At 46.6% G+C, this 19,603-nt stretch overlaps 1 protein-coding gene across 1 annotated transcript in view; it reads left to right on the top strand.

The window, feature by feature from the left end:
* Pebp4 (phosphatidylethanolamine binding protein 4) overlaps positions 1-19,603 on the top strand; it is a gene marked incomplete at its 5' end in the record, with an annotated part of 217,823 nt that overhangs the window by 109,913 nt on the left and 88,307 nt on the right. Inside the window, one exon of the mRNA XM_008850702.2 lies at positions 1,204-1,302. Coding sequence (XP_008848924.1) covers positions 1,204-1,302 — 99 coding nt within the window. The remainder of the gene's footprint in view (positions 1-1,203; positions 1,303-19,603) is intronic.

Below are 19,603 nucleotides of genomic sequence, written 5' to 3'. Positions count from 1 at the left end.
CCCTGCTCTGCTCTTGGACACAACAGCGTTCTTTCTGTCCCTCAGCTCCATCAGATCCTCTCTCCCTTGTTGAGGCATTTTCTTTTCTCATGCTTCTTGCTCCCTCTCAATCCACCCTATTTTACTTTCAACAGAGCCTTGGTCACAACTGGACACGTCCTTTCATATCCATTCTTTTTTATTTTTTTTAATTGTATTTATTATTTTTATTTTATGTGTATGCATGTGTTGCCTGTATGTAGGTAAGTGCGCCCATGTTGTGCAGTGCCCTTGGAGGACAGAAGAGGCTGTCAGATCCCCTGGGACTGGGGTTATGGACAGTTGTTAGCTGCCATGTAGGTGCTGGGATTCGAACCTGGGTCTTCTGCAAGAACAACTAGTGTTCCTAACCACTGAGCCATCTCTCCAGCCCCTATTCATTCTTTTTTAAATTTTATTATTTTTATTTTATGTGTGTGAGTGTATTGCTTGCATGTATGTAAGCGCACCCATGTCTTGCAATGCCTAAAGAGGTCAGAAGAGGGCGTCAGATCTCCTGGAACTGGAGTTTGGATGGCTGTTAGCTGCCATGTGGATGCTGGGACTAAACCCAGGCCCTCTACAAGAGCATCCAGTGCTCTTAACCACTGAGCCACCTCTCCAGCCCCTCCTATGTGTTCATACTTATTATCTGTGTCTTAGAATAGCAGTTCCCTAGAAGTATGGATCTACTGTCTTGCTCTCTGTTGGCTCTCTAGTACCTGGAGCAGTCTCCAGCACACAAGTGCTCAGCTAATGCTTGCTGAAGGTATCCATGTGTTTCAGTGGTGCTGACACAGAGCAAGTGCTCATTTATTTTCTGAATAAACAGATAATTACCTACAAGTGTACTGGAAGCTTCTGGAGGGCAGATGCCCGGCTATAGATTTTACTGCTTTCCTCCACAGCACCACACATGGTGCCACGGAACCAGTCCAGGTTCTTTGTAAATATGTCTTGTGGGGTTTATTCTTTCATCAAGGCCAAGAGTCCCAGACTGTTTCATAGACTTCATTTCTCTGAGAATAAGCAACATGAGGGAAATGTGAAGAGAACAGGAACAAAGTAGGAGGAAAGCACTAAAGACTGGCTGCATCCTCAGCTGGAACGGGGAAAGACTTCTTGGGATGCTCCTATCAAGTATTACCCACAATGCTACATTACTTCTCGGTACATGTGTTACAGGGTGAAACCTACCTGCTAGTGATGGTGGATCCAGATGCGCCCAGCCGGCAAGCTCCCAGGGCGAAATACTGGAGACACTGGGTGGTGTCCAACATCCAGGTAAGAAGACCAGGAGGCATTTTCAGACTCTGGAATTGTAGCTAGAAGATCTGAGTGCTGTGTGGTTCTTAGCACTCACCTGGGAGGGCTGGAGATGAGGGTAAGTGAGGACTTCCAGATCAGATTGCCCCCCAGAACTCAGCTGCCACAGCTCTCTCAAGTTTTCTGAGAATCTTGAAACACATCCAGCACCAGAGCTGGGTGCACTGATGGGTCAGCTCCCTGGGTGAGAGCAACAGACACCCCCAGGTCCATGCATTTGATTCTCTTTGTGGTAGAAGGCCTCCCCTCGCTGCCACTGTCAAGGCAAACTTCTGGAAACAACAGTTGGCACCGCCACCCACTGGATTAGGTGGGGGATGTCCTGGTGTGAATGGCAGGAGGGGGTGACCTGTGGGGGACCCTCCTGCTGTTGGGTGAGGGACATGGAAGATACAGAGAGAGATTCTTTCATTGTACAGAAATAAGCAGCTGCTTGAAAGTTTGTGGTGTAATCGCTGGGAAGGAGCCCGACCTTTTCCACAGTGTCTGAGGAACACGCTGTGGAAATGAGCTTTCGATCCTCTGGCTTGAACTGACTTGATCTCATTTCTCATCACGCGGTCTTTTAGAGATATTGCTATCCTGATAGGCACCATTGTCACCCTTCCGTACCCTCGGGACTTCCCCCCATGAACACCAAAACCCCCAAATGCTCAAGTCTCTTATGTAAAATGGTATAGTATTTGCATCGAGCCTCTGCACATGTTCCCATATAACGTTCAACCATCTCTAGGTTATTATAATACCTAATGCTATGGAAATAGCTTGTTGTGCTACGTTGTTTAGAGAACCAATGACAAGAAAAAAAGCCTATACGTGTACACAGATGTAATTATATATATATATGTATAATTTTCAATTCACTGTTAGTTGAATCTGAGACAGACAGATACAGGGGACTAAATGTATATAACTCTCATTTATTTCCCAGTTTTGCTCAATTACGGAATCATGTATTCACAAGCCTACACTGGGGAAATCCATACAAGCTGGTAACATTCAAGAATCTGTGCCCAGACAACCTGCGGGTGGCTTGTGCAAAGGCTCCTGCCCTGTCAGTAATGGAAACAAGGAGAACAAAGTTGAGCATAGTTTGGGTCAGAGCTGGTTCCCAGCTCAGTGTTGGGGCACTTCCTGTTTTCTGCAATAAGTGAACCATATCCCTGACTTCCTGTGGTCATCCTGATGATCCCACGGAAAGCACTCTAGAAAATGTAGAGAAAGCCACAGATGCAAGAGCCTGAGTCCTTCCTACTGGAGCTAAGGCAGAGGTAGGGGCATCAGTTTAACTAGCTACCAGCTCCTGAGCAAGGGGAGGACTCTTATACCAAATGGGGTGGGGAGGGAGTTACCCTGGCAACCAAGTCTTGTTCTAGCACCAGGACCCTTCCCAGAAACTTCAGGGGGCCAGCTCTCCTTCAAAGCAACCCAGCTATGGTCCTGATGGGGCGGACAGTGCTTGGGCAGCATTTCAGTCAGCCTCCCTGGGCCAGCACTCTTCCTTGGTCAGGCTGAGGGAGAGCTTAGCAGTTTTCAGCATGGGGTATTCCTGGGGTGGGGGTGGGGTTGTACTGTGGGCAGGAATGGCAGTGGAGGGCACAAAAGAGAAGGCTGTGAGATCTGCTCCAGTCTACGGCATCGCCATTTTCTGAACTTGGGTGAAGTTCACGGGGTGGAAGGTCAAGAGAGCAATTGTGCCAGAAGGTCAGATTCACAGCACATGCACACACACACATGCGTGCACGCACCCACACACGAACAGCCCCCTGTGAGAGGGTTCCATTCAGGAATTCTCAGGCCAGAGGGAAAAAACCATTGTGGACAGAATGGCTTCCCAGTCGAGGGGCCCCGGAACTGTGATCCACAGCCTGTAATGGATCCCGGCCACTCCCACCCCCTCCCCCACTCCCCTCGCTCCAATACTCACTCAGGATACATCCCTCACACCAACTCTGCACTGTGAACGGGGTTTAGCCCCAGAAACCTCGTTTGGAGGCGCAGAGGTGGCAGGTGACAGGTGGCAGCTGTTGAACAAGGCCGCTAAGCTACAGAGCTTAAGCCGGAGCCACCTGCCCGGGTGCGGCCCTCACTTCCCGTTCACCCGGAGGAGACTCGGGTTTCAGTCACATTGCCACCCACTTTCCCTCATCTGGGTGCCCGTCAGGAAGCCACAGCTCTCTCTTGGATAGCCACTTGGCCCTGCCACCTGCCTCCACATTCTGCTAGCCAAGTGGGCTCAGGTCTCAGGTCCTAGAGCTCAGCCGAAGGAGGAAGGGTGGGGTGTGGGGACTCAACAAAGTTTAGGAGACCCTCCTCTGACTTGGGGTTCACACAAAAGGGCAGGGCACCCTAAGGTGAGCTGATAGCTTGGAGAAATGCAGGTTGCTGAGCCCAGCTCTCCACAGAGCTCATGGTTACCACAGAGTAAGGTGGGTAGAGGATGTTACCCTGGTGACTGACACCTATCCCAGCACGAGGACCTTCTCAGGAAGCTTGGGGCGGGGGGGCGGGGGGGGGCAGGATTTTTAGGAGGCAGCCTGGTCATATCCTTGATGAAGTAGCCTCTTGGTAAGAGTCCAAGCCAGCCTCTGCAGTAGCACCAAACTGCTTCCCTGCAGACACACAGATAATGTGGCCTCCACCTTGATCAAGTACACCAGAGGGATTCACAGCTGGGGGAGGCTGCCGAACTCAGGACTGGGATGGCTAGTTAATGTCATCCGTTTGTGGAACCACTTTCAAGTGAAAGCACTTCAGAAACCTCTGAAGTTCCTATTGCTTTGTGAGTGAGCATCACACCATTGACAGGTGGGAAAGCAAAGGCAGAGAGGTTCAACAGCACTCTCTCAGCTGGCAGGCTGTTGTGGCAGGTACTGGATGTGTGCCCTGGACTCCAAAACCACTCTTTCTATACCACATGGTTGTAGGGCCTCACTTCTCCTCCATCAGTCCCATTGTATCCAGGGACCAGCATGCCTCCTCTGTAAGATGGGAAACAAACTCTGTGCCCTTCCCTCCATGACTCTAGCTTATTCCTAGATAATGTAGATGTGAGCATCCTGTAGTAGTTTCCAGAGCATCCTACCCAAAGAATGCTACTTTGGATTATAAAGCACACCTAGTCTGAGTTTTGGACCCCATAAAACTACACTCAACACATGACTATTACCCAAGCACCCTCAGCAGTAAGGCACACAGTAAAGTCACTGTAGATAGCATATCAATGGCAGTGACAGTCCCAATAGCCACAGAGACAAAATTGGAGGAACCTAGGTTGATCTTGATATGGGGGGGGGCAGATCTAATTGTACAGTGAACCAGGGCACGGCTGTGCAAGCCCTCTAATGGGGATACTTTTCTGAAAGGCTGTCCAGACCCAAACAGGACAGAAAGTAGTTCTTGGGAACACAGGACCATCTGGAGCTCACACCCCAGCATCATGTAGTGCAGTGATTAAGAACAGTGACTCTAGTTCAAACCCCAAATCTACCATGATTAACAGTTTGATCTGGGGCTAGTTGCTCAGCTTCTCTGGGTCTCAATATGCTCACTGTAAAGTGGAGTTATTTATAATCTCTACCTCACACTGTTGGTATGACATTAATCGGAGTCATTTCAGGTAAAGTACTTAGAGCAATACCCAGAGCACACGGTCAGTTCTGAACAGTTGGATGCTGTGCTGCTCTACATTACTTTAAATCAAGTACCTCTTGCTATCTGGGGTCACAAACCCCAATGAAATACAGGAAGGTGCTGTCCTGCACAGGGAAGGTATTATGAAGGTCCAGGGGCAGGTATGGGTAGAATGTCCATTACCTGTAGCTCCCATTGGCTAAGCAGCAGGACTAGGCGTCAGGTTCCCAACCTGGCCAGGAAACTGATATTCTCCTTGGACCCTCTCTGAAACTCTCCCATTGAAGATAAGAGATTTTTAATTGAAGCCAGGCACGGTGGCACACACCTCTGATCCCAGCACTCAGGAGGCTGATGCAGGAGGAGCTTAAGTTTTAGGCCAGCCTGGCTACATATTGAGACACTGTCTCAAGAAACAAACGAACAAAAACAGATTTCTAACAGAGTGTATGTAGCACCTTCCTCCCCTGTGCCATGTCCTCAAGTTTTTTTTAATAGATGTTTTACAGTTCTGATTTAATCTAACCAATCCTTTCCATGCCGAAGCTCAATTAAGATATCAATTAATTTGCATCATTCACTTTAGAAGAAATGCTTATTGGTTCCTTGCCTATTTGTCTCTGAAATTAGCACTTGGGGCTTTTCATGCAGATATTTTCATTAGGCTTTTTTTATTGTTAATGGGAATATTGAACACAGGAAGATGGTACATTAATACTTTCCACAAAGAGTATCATGATTGGTGACAAAGAACACGATGAACAATTAAGGAGACAAGAGTACCTTTTTTCTTCCAAAAAAGAAAATCTTCCTAGAAACCGTCAATGATTCTAAAATTTGCCCTGAATGTCTTTTTTGTTTTAAGAAAGAAAAGGAACCTCCAAGTTCATGCTTCCCCTTTCATTCAGTGCCCTCGCCCTTTGGCAGCTGTAAATGGCAACCAGTTCTGGGTTGAATTAAAAGGACCTCTAAGGGGTCATTATTCTGTCTACTTTTCTATAAGGTTGATTTTTTCATAATGAGTTTTTTTTGTGTTTTTTAAAGGACCTCTAAGTGTGTTCAGTGAATAAGATGAATGAGAAGCCAACAAGCAGGACAAGGATGATGGCTCCCTGCTTAGGGTTCGTTAGTCAACGTGTGTTTGAGTACTCCATCCTGGGCGTGGGGAAATAGTAAAGTCCCTGCCTTGCAAGCATGAGGACTTGAGTTCAATTCCTAGAACCCCCCGTTAAAAAATAAATGCCAAGCGTGGTGTCATATGTTTGTAAGCTCTGTACTGGGGAGGCAGAGACAGGCAGAATCCTGGGGCTTACTACCAGCCAGCCTAGCCTACTTGGTGAGTTCCAGGCCAATGAGAGACCTTGTCTCAAAAGAATGAGGCGGATGGTGTCTGAGATCGACAGCTAAGGTTGTCCTCTGGCCTCCAAGTGCATACACACACACACACACACACACACACACACACACACACACACACACACATCTGTACAATATGCATACACAATAAATTTTTAAAAATTTTAAATATATGTTCCATTGTGCTCCTGAGTGATCACAGACAAGTCTGTTGACCTCTCTGAGAACATGGTTTCTCCACTGTAAACTGACACAGACTCTTCAAAGAGGAGCCACAGGAAGGAGCACGTTTGTCCTCATTCCTAATTGATCAAGTAGTGGATCCTGTAGAATTTATATATGTACCTATAAATTATTATAGGATATGAATTTTTTTTGTCTTTTTGAGACATGGTCTCCCTGCAGCCCCAGCTGTCCTGGAACTCACTATGTAGACCAGGCTGGCCTTGAACTCACAAAGATCTGCCTGCCTCTGCCTCCCGAGTGCTGGGATTAAAGGTGTGCGCCACCATGCCCAGCTAGGATATGAATTTTTAATATGACTAGAACACAGCTAACAGTAATAAACAGAATAAACTCTCCTTATTAGGCCCACCAGTTAGGATCAAGAGGGCAAAGTGAAGAGACAGAGTTGATAAGTAATTCTTTTTCTGCTGTTTGTTGCTGTTGTTTGGGGGGGGTTGTTGAAATTTTATTATTTGTGTGTGTATGTATATGTATGTGAAGCGTGTGTCTGAGTGTGAGCACATAAATGTCATGTCATGTGTGGAGGTCAGAGTATGTGCTCCTCCTCTCCTTCCACCACAGTTTCCAGGACTGAACTCAGTCCTGTGGCTTGTGAGGCCACTACATCTAGCCACTGAGTCATCTCATTTTGTTTTTTAAGACAGAGGTCTGGGGAGATAGTTCAGTGGGTTCAAGAGTACTTGCTGTGCAAGGATGAAGAGTTTGAATCCCCTGAACCCACGTAAAAAAAACTAGGCATGGTCTTACAGTCCTGTAACCTCAGCATTGAAGGATTGAGGCAGACCGATCCCAAGAACTTGCCAGTCAGCCATCATAAGCAAAACAGCAAGTTTTGGGTTCAGTGAGAGACCATGCTTCAAGACAATGTGACAGAGAACAATAGAAGAAGACAGAAAACGACACATACTCATGTTCATGCACTAAACGCACATGAAACACACACACGCACACACGCACGCATGCACGCGCGCACAGGGTCTTGCTTTGTAGTCCAGGCTGGTCACGAATTGACTATGTAGCCCAGGCTGGTCTTAAACACAGCATCGTCCTGCCTCCATCCATCTCCCAAGTGTTAGGATTTACAGGTATGCAATACTAGTCTCATCTGATAATTCTTTGTGGAGCCCTGTATTTTCAATTTTGCCTCATTTTTGTGCCATTGTCTGCACATTCTTAGACCTGCACAGCAAGGGAACATTTAAATACAGACAACCAAACTGTAAATCTCATACTCCCTAAGAGAATATAGGTTCAGATCCGTAGGCCATGAAGAATGCTCGCTGACAAGGAGCTCGCTGACCCTTGCTAGAAACCAGACTTGTGTGCAACTACCCTAGAGGGGAGAACAGGAGCTTACACTTCTGGGTCCAGCTTCTAGCATTTCCAAATGGGGGTTCTCTGAGCCTCAGTTTATTCATCATTAAAATGGGTGCCACAATCGAATCTACTTTCCTAGGGTGTGATGAGATTAATATCTCTCCCCCCTACCAAGTACAGCAGAAACTGGATTGGAGGCCCTCTCCAAAGCATCCTTACTTGAAGATTTAGCCATGGTTGCTACTTAATTTAGGAAATTCTCTCCAGACATGTCTAGCCTACAGGCCTGCAGGCCATGTGAGGCCACATGTAGCTGAGGATAGCCATGAATGCAGCCCAACACAAAATTATGAACTTACTTGAAACATGAAAATAGTCTAGTGATTTATTTATTATAAGTTGATTGTGTGTCATGTCACAATGCTGAAACATTGGACATGGGTGGGGCATGGTAGTACATGCCTTTAACCCCAGGAGACAGAGGCAGGTAGATCTTTGTGTCATTTGAGACTAGCCTGATCTACAGGACTACACAGTGAGATCCCATCTCAAAAAAAAAAAAAATGGACATGCCCTCAAGGTAGATTATTGGACTCAGGCTTTGCAGAGTGAAAATTCTAACTTCCTAACTTCTTTTCAACTCTTTTTCCTTTTGAAGTTCTGGACAGTTAAGCCCAGGGCATCATACATGCTAAAGTGAGACTTGCACCGAAAGCAACCGAAGCTCTTTTCTTGTTTTGTTTTGTTTCACTTCGCTTTTGTTTTTGTTTTGTTTTAGTTTATTTTGAAAAATAAAAGTCTTGCTGAGTTGTCCAGGCTAGCCTAGAACCCGTGATCTTCCTGTCTCAACCTCCCAAGTATCTGGTATTATAGGCATGAGCCGCCAGACTCACAGTAAAAATTTCAGACTATGCCCAGCACAAGCTCACTCCTTTACATTCCAAATGTAGACAGGAAGACTCAATATGACCCAGACTGGTCCATAGAAGATGGGTCAGGCTTGAGAGTAGAGGTGGGATCAGATTGTGGGATGTGTGTGTGTGTGTGTGTGTGTGTGTGCGCGCGCGCGTGTGTGTTTGCGTGTATCTGCCTACCTGTCTGCCTGTGTGCATCTGTGTGTATCTCTGTGTGTATGCTACACACAGAGCTTCACACTCTGAAGCCCAGGCTGGCCTCAAACTTAAAATCACAGTTCTCCAACCTCTGCCTCCTGACTGCTAGGATTACAGGAATATGCCAGCATGCCAGGCATGGGACAGGGGTGAATCCTGTCACTCGACCTCTAGTGATTGCCCTCTGACCTCTAGACCAGATCAGTTCTTTCCTACCCTTGTTATCCCAGACCACAGCCAGGTGAGGGCCTGGGCTTCAGTGGCTGATCAGTCTCTCTCTGATTTTCCCTCAGACCTGGCTGCAGCCCCTTCCTCCCCAACACACTCCACTTTTATTCTCAACCCAACCCAGCAGCACCTCTTGCCAGCTTCTTATCACCCACAGTCCCTACTCAGCTGTCATTGTCCTACCCCAGAGATGCCTTCATCCCCATTCAAAATAATTTAAATAAAATGTTGCTACAAAGTGGAATATTATCTTTTGATGAATGTTTTTAAAGCCCTTTAGGTTTTCACAGTAATTTGCGGTGTAAAATTATTTGGAGATAAGAGCCAAATTAGCTCTCCTATGCTGAGGTCGCTGTGTCCTGTTATCCATGTGAGCAGTGTTTAAATATAATCAACCCTTAGACTAATGCAGCATAATTGTTCATTTGAAATAGCTTTTTTTACTCCATTCAATGAGTCATTAAAATATTCAAGGGATAATGCAGTGAACTGGAAATGAATTTATCATATTATCCCATACATACTGCAGTGTTTCAGGTAACTAAGGAAAGAGAGAGACAGAGAGAGAGAGACAGAGAGACAGAGAGAGAGAATAGGGAGCACGTGGCGAGAAAGGGGGCCTGATACACAAGAATTGATAAACAAAGCTTTTGGTGGGTTTCTGTGAATAGAAGAAGCTAAGAAGGAAGGAAAAGAAAGAAAATGCTGTTTGTTGAGGTTCTCTCTCTCTCTCTCTCTCTCTCTCTCTCTCTCTCTCTCTCTCCACTCTGAGAATTTGCTCCACCACAGCTCTGCTGTTAACTTATTTTTATCAAATATGTTTATATCAGAAAGTCGTTATGGAAACCAATTCTGCCATCCAGGAGAATTCCTGGATCAGGCAGAAAACTCTCTCTCTCTCTCTCTCTCACACACACACACACACACACACACACACAGAGCAAAGCACAATCTAGCCTTTCTCTAACTCCATCTCAGTTCTGGAAGGCAAGGCTGCTGCCCTGGCTCTGCTCTTCAGACAGAGCTGTGCAATGGACCCAACTGTCACTCACAGTTCTAGTCCATTCCTGTCCTAACATAAGGGACCTGGGCTTGTCATTGTCCCCTGGGCAGTTCTTAGGCAGGGACAGGTGGCGGAGGAGAGGGCAGACTCTCTGAATGTTCTCATGCTTTCTGGAAAGTTCTGCCTGCTTGCACAACTGTTGAGAAGGAATGAGGGCATGAAAGTAGATGAATGGATATCATATGCCCTTTGTTGCACAGCAGAAGGACCAGGGGATGATGTCTGACAGGAAGCAACATTTGTTTAACAATTTGAACTACCCAGGAACTGAGCATCTCCTGTGTGGAGGTGTGAGCTCCTTGGCACTGAAAGCAGCTGTCCATGGGCAACCCAGGGAATTGCACCCCCAGGTAGGAGGCTGGTGCCAGTGTCCCTGAGGATAGCCCCCTTGCATGATTCACAACAGCCAAGTTATGGAATCAACAGACAAAAGGATAAGAGATATAATATTCACATGCAGCAAAAGGAGGAAATTGTCACTTGCTGGAAGATGGGTGGAACCTGAGATCATATTAAACAAAGTAAGTCAGACCCAAAAAGACAAATACCACATTTTCTCTTATACATGGAAACTAACTTATGTGTGTGCATGCGTGCATGTGTGTGACTGACATGAGAGACTATTTGGAAAGAAAAAGGGGATCCAGATAGGGAATAGGGGACCCAGAGAGGGTAGTGGGAAGTAAAGTACATGATGTACTTGAACAACATCATTATGAATCCTACCACTTTGTGCAACGAACATGCGCTAATAAAAAAATATTTCCCCTTGCTACTCCCAAACAATGTCTTCATCTGCCATGTTTCCTTTACTGACACTCTCCTTGGAGCTCCTATCCATGTAACATAAACCACAAGAACAATTAAGAATGAAATGAAAGAGGAAGAACAGGGGAGGACATGTGGTGCAAAGCCCTGAGCTTTACATTAATGATGCACTTAATCCTTACAAAGGTCCTAATAGGAAGGTAGCAAGGTAAGAAAATTGAGGTCTAGAATACATAAGCACTGTGCCCAGGTGTCACGGCTTACCAAGTGGCTAAGATGTGAGTCCCATGATGCCATGTTGCCTATACTAGTTCATTTTTGTTGCTCTAACAAAATATGTGAGACTGGATATTGTATGAAGACAAGAAGTTTATTTAGCTCACCATTTTGGAGCCTGAGTCCAAGAGTCAGTCCTATCTGTTCACACCTGGTGAGGATGTCATGCAGATGACAGACATCACAATGGTAGGAACATGGGACAAATCACACGGTAAGACAGGAAACTAGAAAGATTCAAGGATCTGACTTGCTCTTTTTAAAACAATTTGTTCTTGAAGAAAGGGAGCAATTCTCAAGAGAAATGCATTAATCCCTTCCAAGGGTAGTGCCTCCCACCCCAGGACCTAATATTCTTCCACTAGACCCCGTCTCTTAAAGGTCCTTCATCTCAATACCTCACGCTGCGGACAGAGTTCCCAGCCCACGAACCTCCAGTGGCACACCATATCCAAACCTCAGCACCACCTCTCCAGCGTTCAGGTAGACGCCACACCCACTAATAAGATGCCACCGGTGTGTCAAGCTTGCTTCAGGGCTTGTGGGTGCTGAGGCAGCAGGGAGCATGGAGGTGATGCAGGGAGTGGTGTGGTTTGAGGCTGGTGGTGCCTCTCCCAAGCCTCATCTACATCTGACATGGCATAACCCTTACCTAGGTGTTCAAGTATATAGTACAGACCCAGGAGGTCAATTCTATGGCACCCTGAGAAGCAATTATTTACCTTCTTGGGTCAGTTTCCTCATCTGTGCAGATACTAATATCAACCTCACAGTAACACAAAAGACTAAGGGAGGTGAATTTTGTAAAACACCCAGAACACAGCACCTGCCATTTAGTCATTCCTCTGAATGTGCCAGGAGCTCTCCACTCTGTCCATCTTTAATCACCCGAAGACCTCCACAGAAAGCTTGAAAAATTGACCCTTTGACGGTAAGGAGTTCATGCTGCTCCTACAAGGTAAGATAGGGCCTGACCAGGAGAGCAAGCTTTAAAGACCTAAAGGAAAAGAGCCATCAGCAGGCATCAGACTTCACAAGGAGGTGTTAGGACCAACTGTTCAACTGCACTGTGCTCAGCTTTGTGGTCCTTTAAAAACTAACATTAAATAAAAAGATTTGAAGAAGATGTTAGGGATTAAAATGTTTTTTTTTTTTCTGATGCCCACTTGAAAAGACAAGGCCAACATAAAAGAAATAAGTAGAGAATAATATTCAAGGACATAGCATCAACTCCTACTTGCCCTTTAGGCTCAAAGAGCTGTGAATTAAGAGCGGAGCATACTCCTCTTCTGGGTGAGATGACCTCTCCTCTTTCAAGGCTTAGTCCAGATGTCACCTCCACTAAGGGCTTTCTCTAATGTTGCCAGGTTAAGTCAGTCCTTTTGCTGTTCCTACCACACTGCATCAAACCCAACTATCATCCTAATCACACCAATTTTTTGTTAAATCTCTTTTTCCTCTTGGACATGAATTCTTAGGTAGCAGAAATGTTCTTTATTCTTATTATATACCCAGCACTTAGCATGGGGCCCAAAACATAAAAAAAACACTTAGAAATGTTGAATGAATGAATGTAGAAAGGGATGGGTAGGTGGGAAGATGGATGAATGGATGGATGGGAAGATGGAGGGATGGATGGATGGATAGATGGATGGATGGGAAGATGGATGGGTGGATGGGTGGATGGGAAGATGGAGGGATGGAGGGATGGATGGATGAATGGATAGATGGATGGATGGATGGATGGATAGATGGGAAGATGGATGGATGAGAATATGGATGATGGATGATTGAATGGTTGGATGGATGGGTGAGTGAGTGGATGGATAGATGAGTGGATGGTTGGATACATGGATGGATGGATGGATGAATGGGTGAATGAGTGGGTGCTTGGTTAGAGGTAGCATCACTCTGTAATAACTTCATGGTGGAGACAGAAACTGTGTTGAGCACCAAATTATGAGCAAGCCTGAAAAGATCAAAGGATCTAATAGACTGCATTTCAAGAATGGAATATCATAACCAAAAACTGGATGTTTGATGGAGTAGAAAAAGAGGCATAAACATAAATTAAGACACATTAAGAGCCCAGATAGCTGAGTTAATGAAAGCCTCTCAGTTACCTCTGGATTACTATTGCAAAAGTCTGCCAGCTGGTTACCTTCTAAAATCTCATCTGTACAAGTATATCCATCTTTCCTTCAGGGGATGATTTTTCTAAAAACCTAAACACAATCAGATTACTCTCCTATTTGAAACCCTGCAGTGACACCTCACCCCCAGTCCATGCTTGTTCCCCTAAACTATACAGTCCTGCTAACCTCTCTGTGGTGTCTCCTTTATGGTCACAGCCTCTGTAGACCATTACCTGCTTTGTGTCTTCACCCTACAAGCCCTTCTGCAATCTGCAAATACTAGGTGCTTTAAATGGGTCAAGATCTCTAGATGAATTACACCTTCAGGATCCAAAAAGCTGAAATGTATGATCATGAAATCTCCAGAAGAAAGGACCATGCAGGGTCCTGAATTCAGGCTGGGAAGTATCGTAACAATCCTTACCTGTGGTCACCACCAGCGGCAGCTGCTCCTCCATTCTCATGGGTGCTGCTCCTTTGTTCTCATGGGCATCGAGGCTGCTCTTCTGCCTGCCCTGGGCTGAGGCCACTCTTCTGCTCACCTGGTGCTGAGGCAGCCCTTCTGCTTGCCTTGCGCTGCCTCCTGTCATTGCTGCTTCTGCCCGGTCCCAGACCCCAGGACTGGTGAGGAGACTGTCAGTGGAGCCACTTCAGACACAGGAGACCAGGTTCAGTGACACAGGTCTGCTTTATTGCAGGAAGGCACAAGCTTATATAGGGGTAGTGGTCCAATCACAGCACAGCAAGCAGGATACCTTATTAGCATAACAGGTTTAGCGTCCTATCACAGTACAGCAAATAGGATACTTTATTAGCATAACAGACTTAGCATCCTATTAGCATAACAGACTTAACATCCTATCACAGAATAGAGGGTAGGATGCCTCATTAGCATACTGGGTTTCAGATTACAGAGCCTGGATTCCTGGAAACCACGTGACCCTGAAGTTGCAGAATCACCCTAGGCTCAAGCCTGTCTCCCACACTTATCAAAACGTTAAAAAAAAAAAAAAAAAGCAGATGATCTAGGACAACAGAAAAAACAAAAGAATGAACACCAAGAGTCCACATTGGTTCACCAAGAACAAGTGGCTCCTGACCCCCGGGATTTCTTCATCAGTGCATACGTTAGTCTTGTGGACAGAAAAGAGCTCTAAGGAAGCACAGTCTATCTTGACTGCAAAAAGAGTTAGACCATGCCGATCACAGAGCCTGTGGGCAAGGAGTGAATATGGCTTCAATGGCTGGAGTATTGAAGAATGAATTAGAACCAGTTGTGAAATAGACCACAGATGACAAGCCGTAAGAGTCCAGCCTAGCATTGCCTTGTCCTGTGTTTTTATAGGTAATAGGCCACCATAGTTGTAGGTGACACCAAGTTTTAAGAAATAGCTAATATGATGGGTAACACACAAAAAAGTTAATTTTGACAAATAGGAAGTATAGGTCCTCATTGCAACAAAATTTAATAGCAACTGATCTAAAGTTCTATATTTAGGTTCCAAATCAGTTCTGCTCATAAAGAACAGAGAAGATCTGGCATGTCAGAGGTTCATGAAAGGAAAAGATCAAGAAGAGTTTTTGTTAATTCTTAAGCTAATTTAAATCTGAATTTTAAGCTAATAATAGAATGTCAAACCATAATGCAGGAGTTAAGACAGTTAAGATAATCCTAGGCTACATCAGAAGACATGGAGGCTTTAGATCATTGAAGAATTCCATGACTGGCCTTTCTCGGAAACAGTCAGGCCACCTCTGCTTGTTCATTCATTCAATCATTCATTCACCATGTGCTCAGCACGTCCTGGCTGGTAGGCCTCATCTCGTCAGTTGCAGACCCAAAGCTTATGCAGTCAGATCCATTCTTGAAAAGAGCTGCCTGTCTGGTGAAAGGGATCAGAGTGGAAAAGCAATGATGGGTGAAGTTGGATGTTAGGATGGCATGAAGCCCTAAGAACCATGGGAAGTGAGGAGGAAGGCAAGGTGTGGGTGGGCTCCCCAGAAGTAGGGACCCGTGAGCCCGGCAGAAACTTGGCCTGACCACCAAGTGAAGAGAGGACCATCCAGGCAGAGGGGAGCGCAAGAAGGGGCAGGTGTATTGCAAAAGAGGTCACCAGTGTAGCTGATGCTGGTGGTCCAGGGAGAGTGCTCAGGAGATGAGGTCAGCTGGAAAGCGAGGGAGGCCACGAAAGATGAGTTTCTAACACTCACTGCTCATAAGAGCCTCCCTGGAAACCATGCTCAACCAGTTAAATCAGAGTCTTGGGCGGGGGCAGCTCTGCATCTACTTATTTTTTAAAGTTCCCCAGGTAAAACCAATGTACCTGAGAGGTGGGGCAGAAGTGAGGTGTTGCTGTGGAACAGGTCTGAAGTTTCAGTTATGCAAGATGATTAAGTTCTAGTGCCTAGTTAACAATGTTGTATTATATATTCCAAAAGTAAGAGGGTAAATCTCATGTAAAGTATTACCATAATAAAGGGAAAAAGAATTTTGAAGAAAAAAAAAAAAAGATGCCTTAGGGTTGAGAACCACCAATGCAGGGCTTTTACCTAGACCTGGGCCAGGAGTTTAGCACATGGACTACCAGAAGCCTTTAGCCAGGGATCAGAAACTGCCTGACAGCTGGCTACAATGGCAGTTCCCAACTAATTAGGAGGCAGGAACATCACTTGAGCCCAAAGTTTGAGACTATCCCAGGCAACATAGCAAGACTTTGCCTCAGAAAAAAGAGTAAAGATTTGTGTCTTCTAACAGTTCCCTCAGCTCTGGCAGCAGAGGGGACAGTGACAGCAGGTAGCCAAGTAGCCTCTAGAGGTCATTTTGTTCTTTCAGGAGGAATGACAGTGGCCTCCCCTAAGACAAGAGCAGGGGATATAGGGGAGGGGGATAGCTTCGGGGCCTGCTGATCAATTAGACACAGAGGGTAAAGGATTGAGACGTGGCAGCTACCAGATTTGGGTGCCATTTACTAAGATGAAGACCCTGATGCAAAAGCAGGGTGGGAGACAAGGACATCAAAACTTCCTTCACAGCCACATTCATGTTAAAAGGCTTTTGGGATCTCCTAGTGGAGGTGTCAAGCAGGAGACAGAAAGGAGTCTGAAGTCCCAGGAGGGCACCACGGGAGCCTGGTTTGGTGAGGTGTGCAGGATGCTTTCAGCCAGGTCCTGCTGTCTCCAGAAAGAAAGTAAGTTGTCTTACCATATGTCCAAGGAAAAACTGTCTGACAAGACTTGGGCAGGAGGCTGGATGAGATTGTCAATCAGGTGTGGGACTCATGATGCCCCACACTAACCCACTTAGATGGAGCAGAGTTCCGTCTGGAGAGAAGCTGAGAGGAAGGCAGAGCTTCCGGGGCTGTGCAGGGCTTGAAGACTATACGATGTGTTGGCTCTATCTTGTGGAGGAATGAGTGATACTTCAGGACCAGGATTCAGGACACTCTCTGCCAGGTCACTTGCCAGCTGGTGATGCTGCTGTAGATTCTGCTCTTGTGTGGATCTCTCATATTCCCCTTACACACTGAGGTGGTTAGATAGACCTTGGGACTGGGGCTGAGCTCTCATAATGTAGGACTCCTGACTGGATCCTCTGCAGAACAGCCTTGAACCTTTGTTTCTGTCAACACGTTGTTCATAACACATCTTGCTCCCCTGGGCCCTGGAACACATAAAGCAAGCCGTAAGTTCCATGCAATTCCCTGTGCATTCACTCTCCCTGATAACAGAGCATTTCAGAATACTAGCAAGAGTGGCATTGTTAGAGAGAGAACACAGAAGCCACTCTCCTTTATTTGAAAAAGTAAATCACTCCTCTCTGGGTTTTTACTATTAGTCACGTCTGCCTGGGAGCCTGCTTCCCTAGGATCTCTGGCCTGTAGTTGGGACTAGGGTCAGTTGAGGTTGTGAACCTCAGCTACTGACCAGAGGACCAGAGTGAACGGCAGAGCAAGGGTGAGAGACCTGGACAGTTCTCATTTTAGGAGAGGGAGTTAGTGGGGAGTCAGCGGTCTCCTGGCTATGCTGGGGATGGATAAGCCCCAGGCAGGAGGTATGTAGGAGGTAGGTGGTACTACAGGAATCCAGTTTGCCAGAGTGAGAGGTTTACCATGTGACAGTGGGGCTGGGGAGGAAGGCCTAGAGGCATCCTAGGGTTTACCAACAAGCCTGGCCCAGAAAGACTTCAGTGGAGCCTAATGTAGAGGGATCAGAAAATGACGGAGAAGTGACTGGTAGCCCAGAGTACAGTGCCCTCCTACACTGGGGTTTTTATTTCCCAGAAAAGGAGGAAGAGGAGGAGGAGGAGAAGGAGGAGGAGGGGGATGAAGAGGATGAGGAAGAGGAGGAGAAGAGGAGGAGGAGGAGGAGGAGAAGGAAGAGGAGGAGGAGGAGGAAGAGGAGGAGTGGAGGAAGAGGAGGAGGGGAGGAAGAGGAGGAGGGAAGGAAGAAGAGGAGGGGAGGAAGAGGAGGAGGGAAGGAAGAGGAGGAGGGGAGGAAGAGGAGGAGGGAAGGAAGGAGGCAGTAGTCTAGAGTTCCAGAGTGCTCCTGGGGCAGAATCAGCAGATCTGCTACATGGGGAAGGAGAAAGGGATGGACTTTACCTAGGGTGTAAGGACAGATGCCAGAGATCCATAGGTTGTGGCCTATCGAGCCTTTCACAAAGAATTAGCTCTTTCCTTTCAAAGAGGGTGGAAGTCACTGTTTTCTTGTCTCCGTTGATGAACAGATTCTGGGTGGCAGGAGTCACCATAGAAACAGGTGCTATCTTAAGCAAATGAGCCTTATTAACCTTAAGAGTGGTGGAGTTTTCACAAGATTGCACATATAGGGTAGCAGGGAGCCGGAGTTTGTGGGGGGAGGGTCGAGGTGGCTAGAAGCTGTGTTGGTACAGCTCTGGGCACAGAGGCATGTGTGCCCATGTGTGCATATATGTGCATGTATGTACCACATGTCTGTGGATGTGCTTATGTAAAAATGTTTCTGAGGCGGTGAGCCCAGGTTCTTCTCTTTCCCTAAGTAATATGCATTGCATCCCCATCCTCCTGTCCCCACCCTACCCCACCCCCACCAAGAAATCTCCATCTGCTGGGAAGCGACCTTAAGGTTACAGGTGCCAAGAGCTCCAGCGAGTACCCTTCCTCTCCTACTGCTGTTTCCAGTCCTTGCTGTGTCCCCTGCCTGCTGTGCATCAGGCACAGATGTCCTACAAATGAGAGCATCCAGAAAGCAAGGCCCTCTTTGCCTCAGAAGGCAATGTGGTACAGCAGGAAGAGCAAGAATGCAGGCATCAAGTGGACCTGTGTCCAGTGGCTGATCCATCCCTCAGTGAGCCCCAAAATCGCCATGAAGGGCTGAAGCCAGGCTCTTATATCATCATATATGTTCATGTAAACTGTGCCCCCACCCCAATCCTTCCCACTGTGACTTTCCTACTTTCTGGGGAGAGGAAGGGACTCTTTCTTCTCAGGCACCAGATTAATCTTTCCCCAGCATGACCTCATTTATCAATAGATTTTCACAGGATGCCTACCCCAAGTTCCACGCTCTGGGGAAGTGGGATAGGGAGGAGGGTGGCAGAAGGTCAGGACAATCTTTGGTCCTCAGTGAAGCTGCAGTAGATGGGAGGGCCTAGAGGAAATTAGGATAGGTGGGGCTTTGGGGTGAGATTGGGATAAGTAGAGAAAATACATTCATCTCTTAGGGAGAGGAGGTAAAGGAGAAGTTGTCTCCCTCAGGATCCTGGAGCTGTGCATGTTGGCTCCAAGACACACATCTGCTGCCCTCTGCAGCCCCTCCTTGGGCAGGACACTCTGCCCCAGCTAGTATACCTCCTGTCCTAGTCTGAATCCCATTCCTGGGCATAAACCCAAACTGTCACCCTAAGGGCCCCTGACACCCTACTGTGTGTCCCCTGTAGCACAAGATCCAGTTTACCCAGAGAGACAGCAGAAACCGAACGCTCCTGGGAGGGCTCCAGGAAGGGGGTTATCCTTTATTTTCCCTTGCTATAAAGCGTTAAGAGTTCCAGGACTGGGGAGATGGCTCAGCGGGTAATGTGCTTATGTGAAAGTTTATGCATAACCTCAGTTCAGATCCCCAGCACCCAAGTAAAAAACAAAGCAGGC

Source organism: Nannospalax galili, unplaced genomic scaffold (assembly GCF_000622305.1).
Source record: "Nannospalax galili isolate Female #2095 unplaced genomic scaffold, S.galili_v1.0 scaffold291, whole genome shotgun sequence".
Classification (NCBI taxonomy): domain Eukaryota; kingdom Metazoa; phylum Chordata; class Mammalia; order Rodentia; family Spalacidae; genus Nannospalax; species Nannospalax galili.
This window is presented reverse-complemented; position numbering and strand designations above follow the sequence as displayed.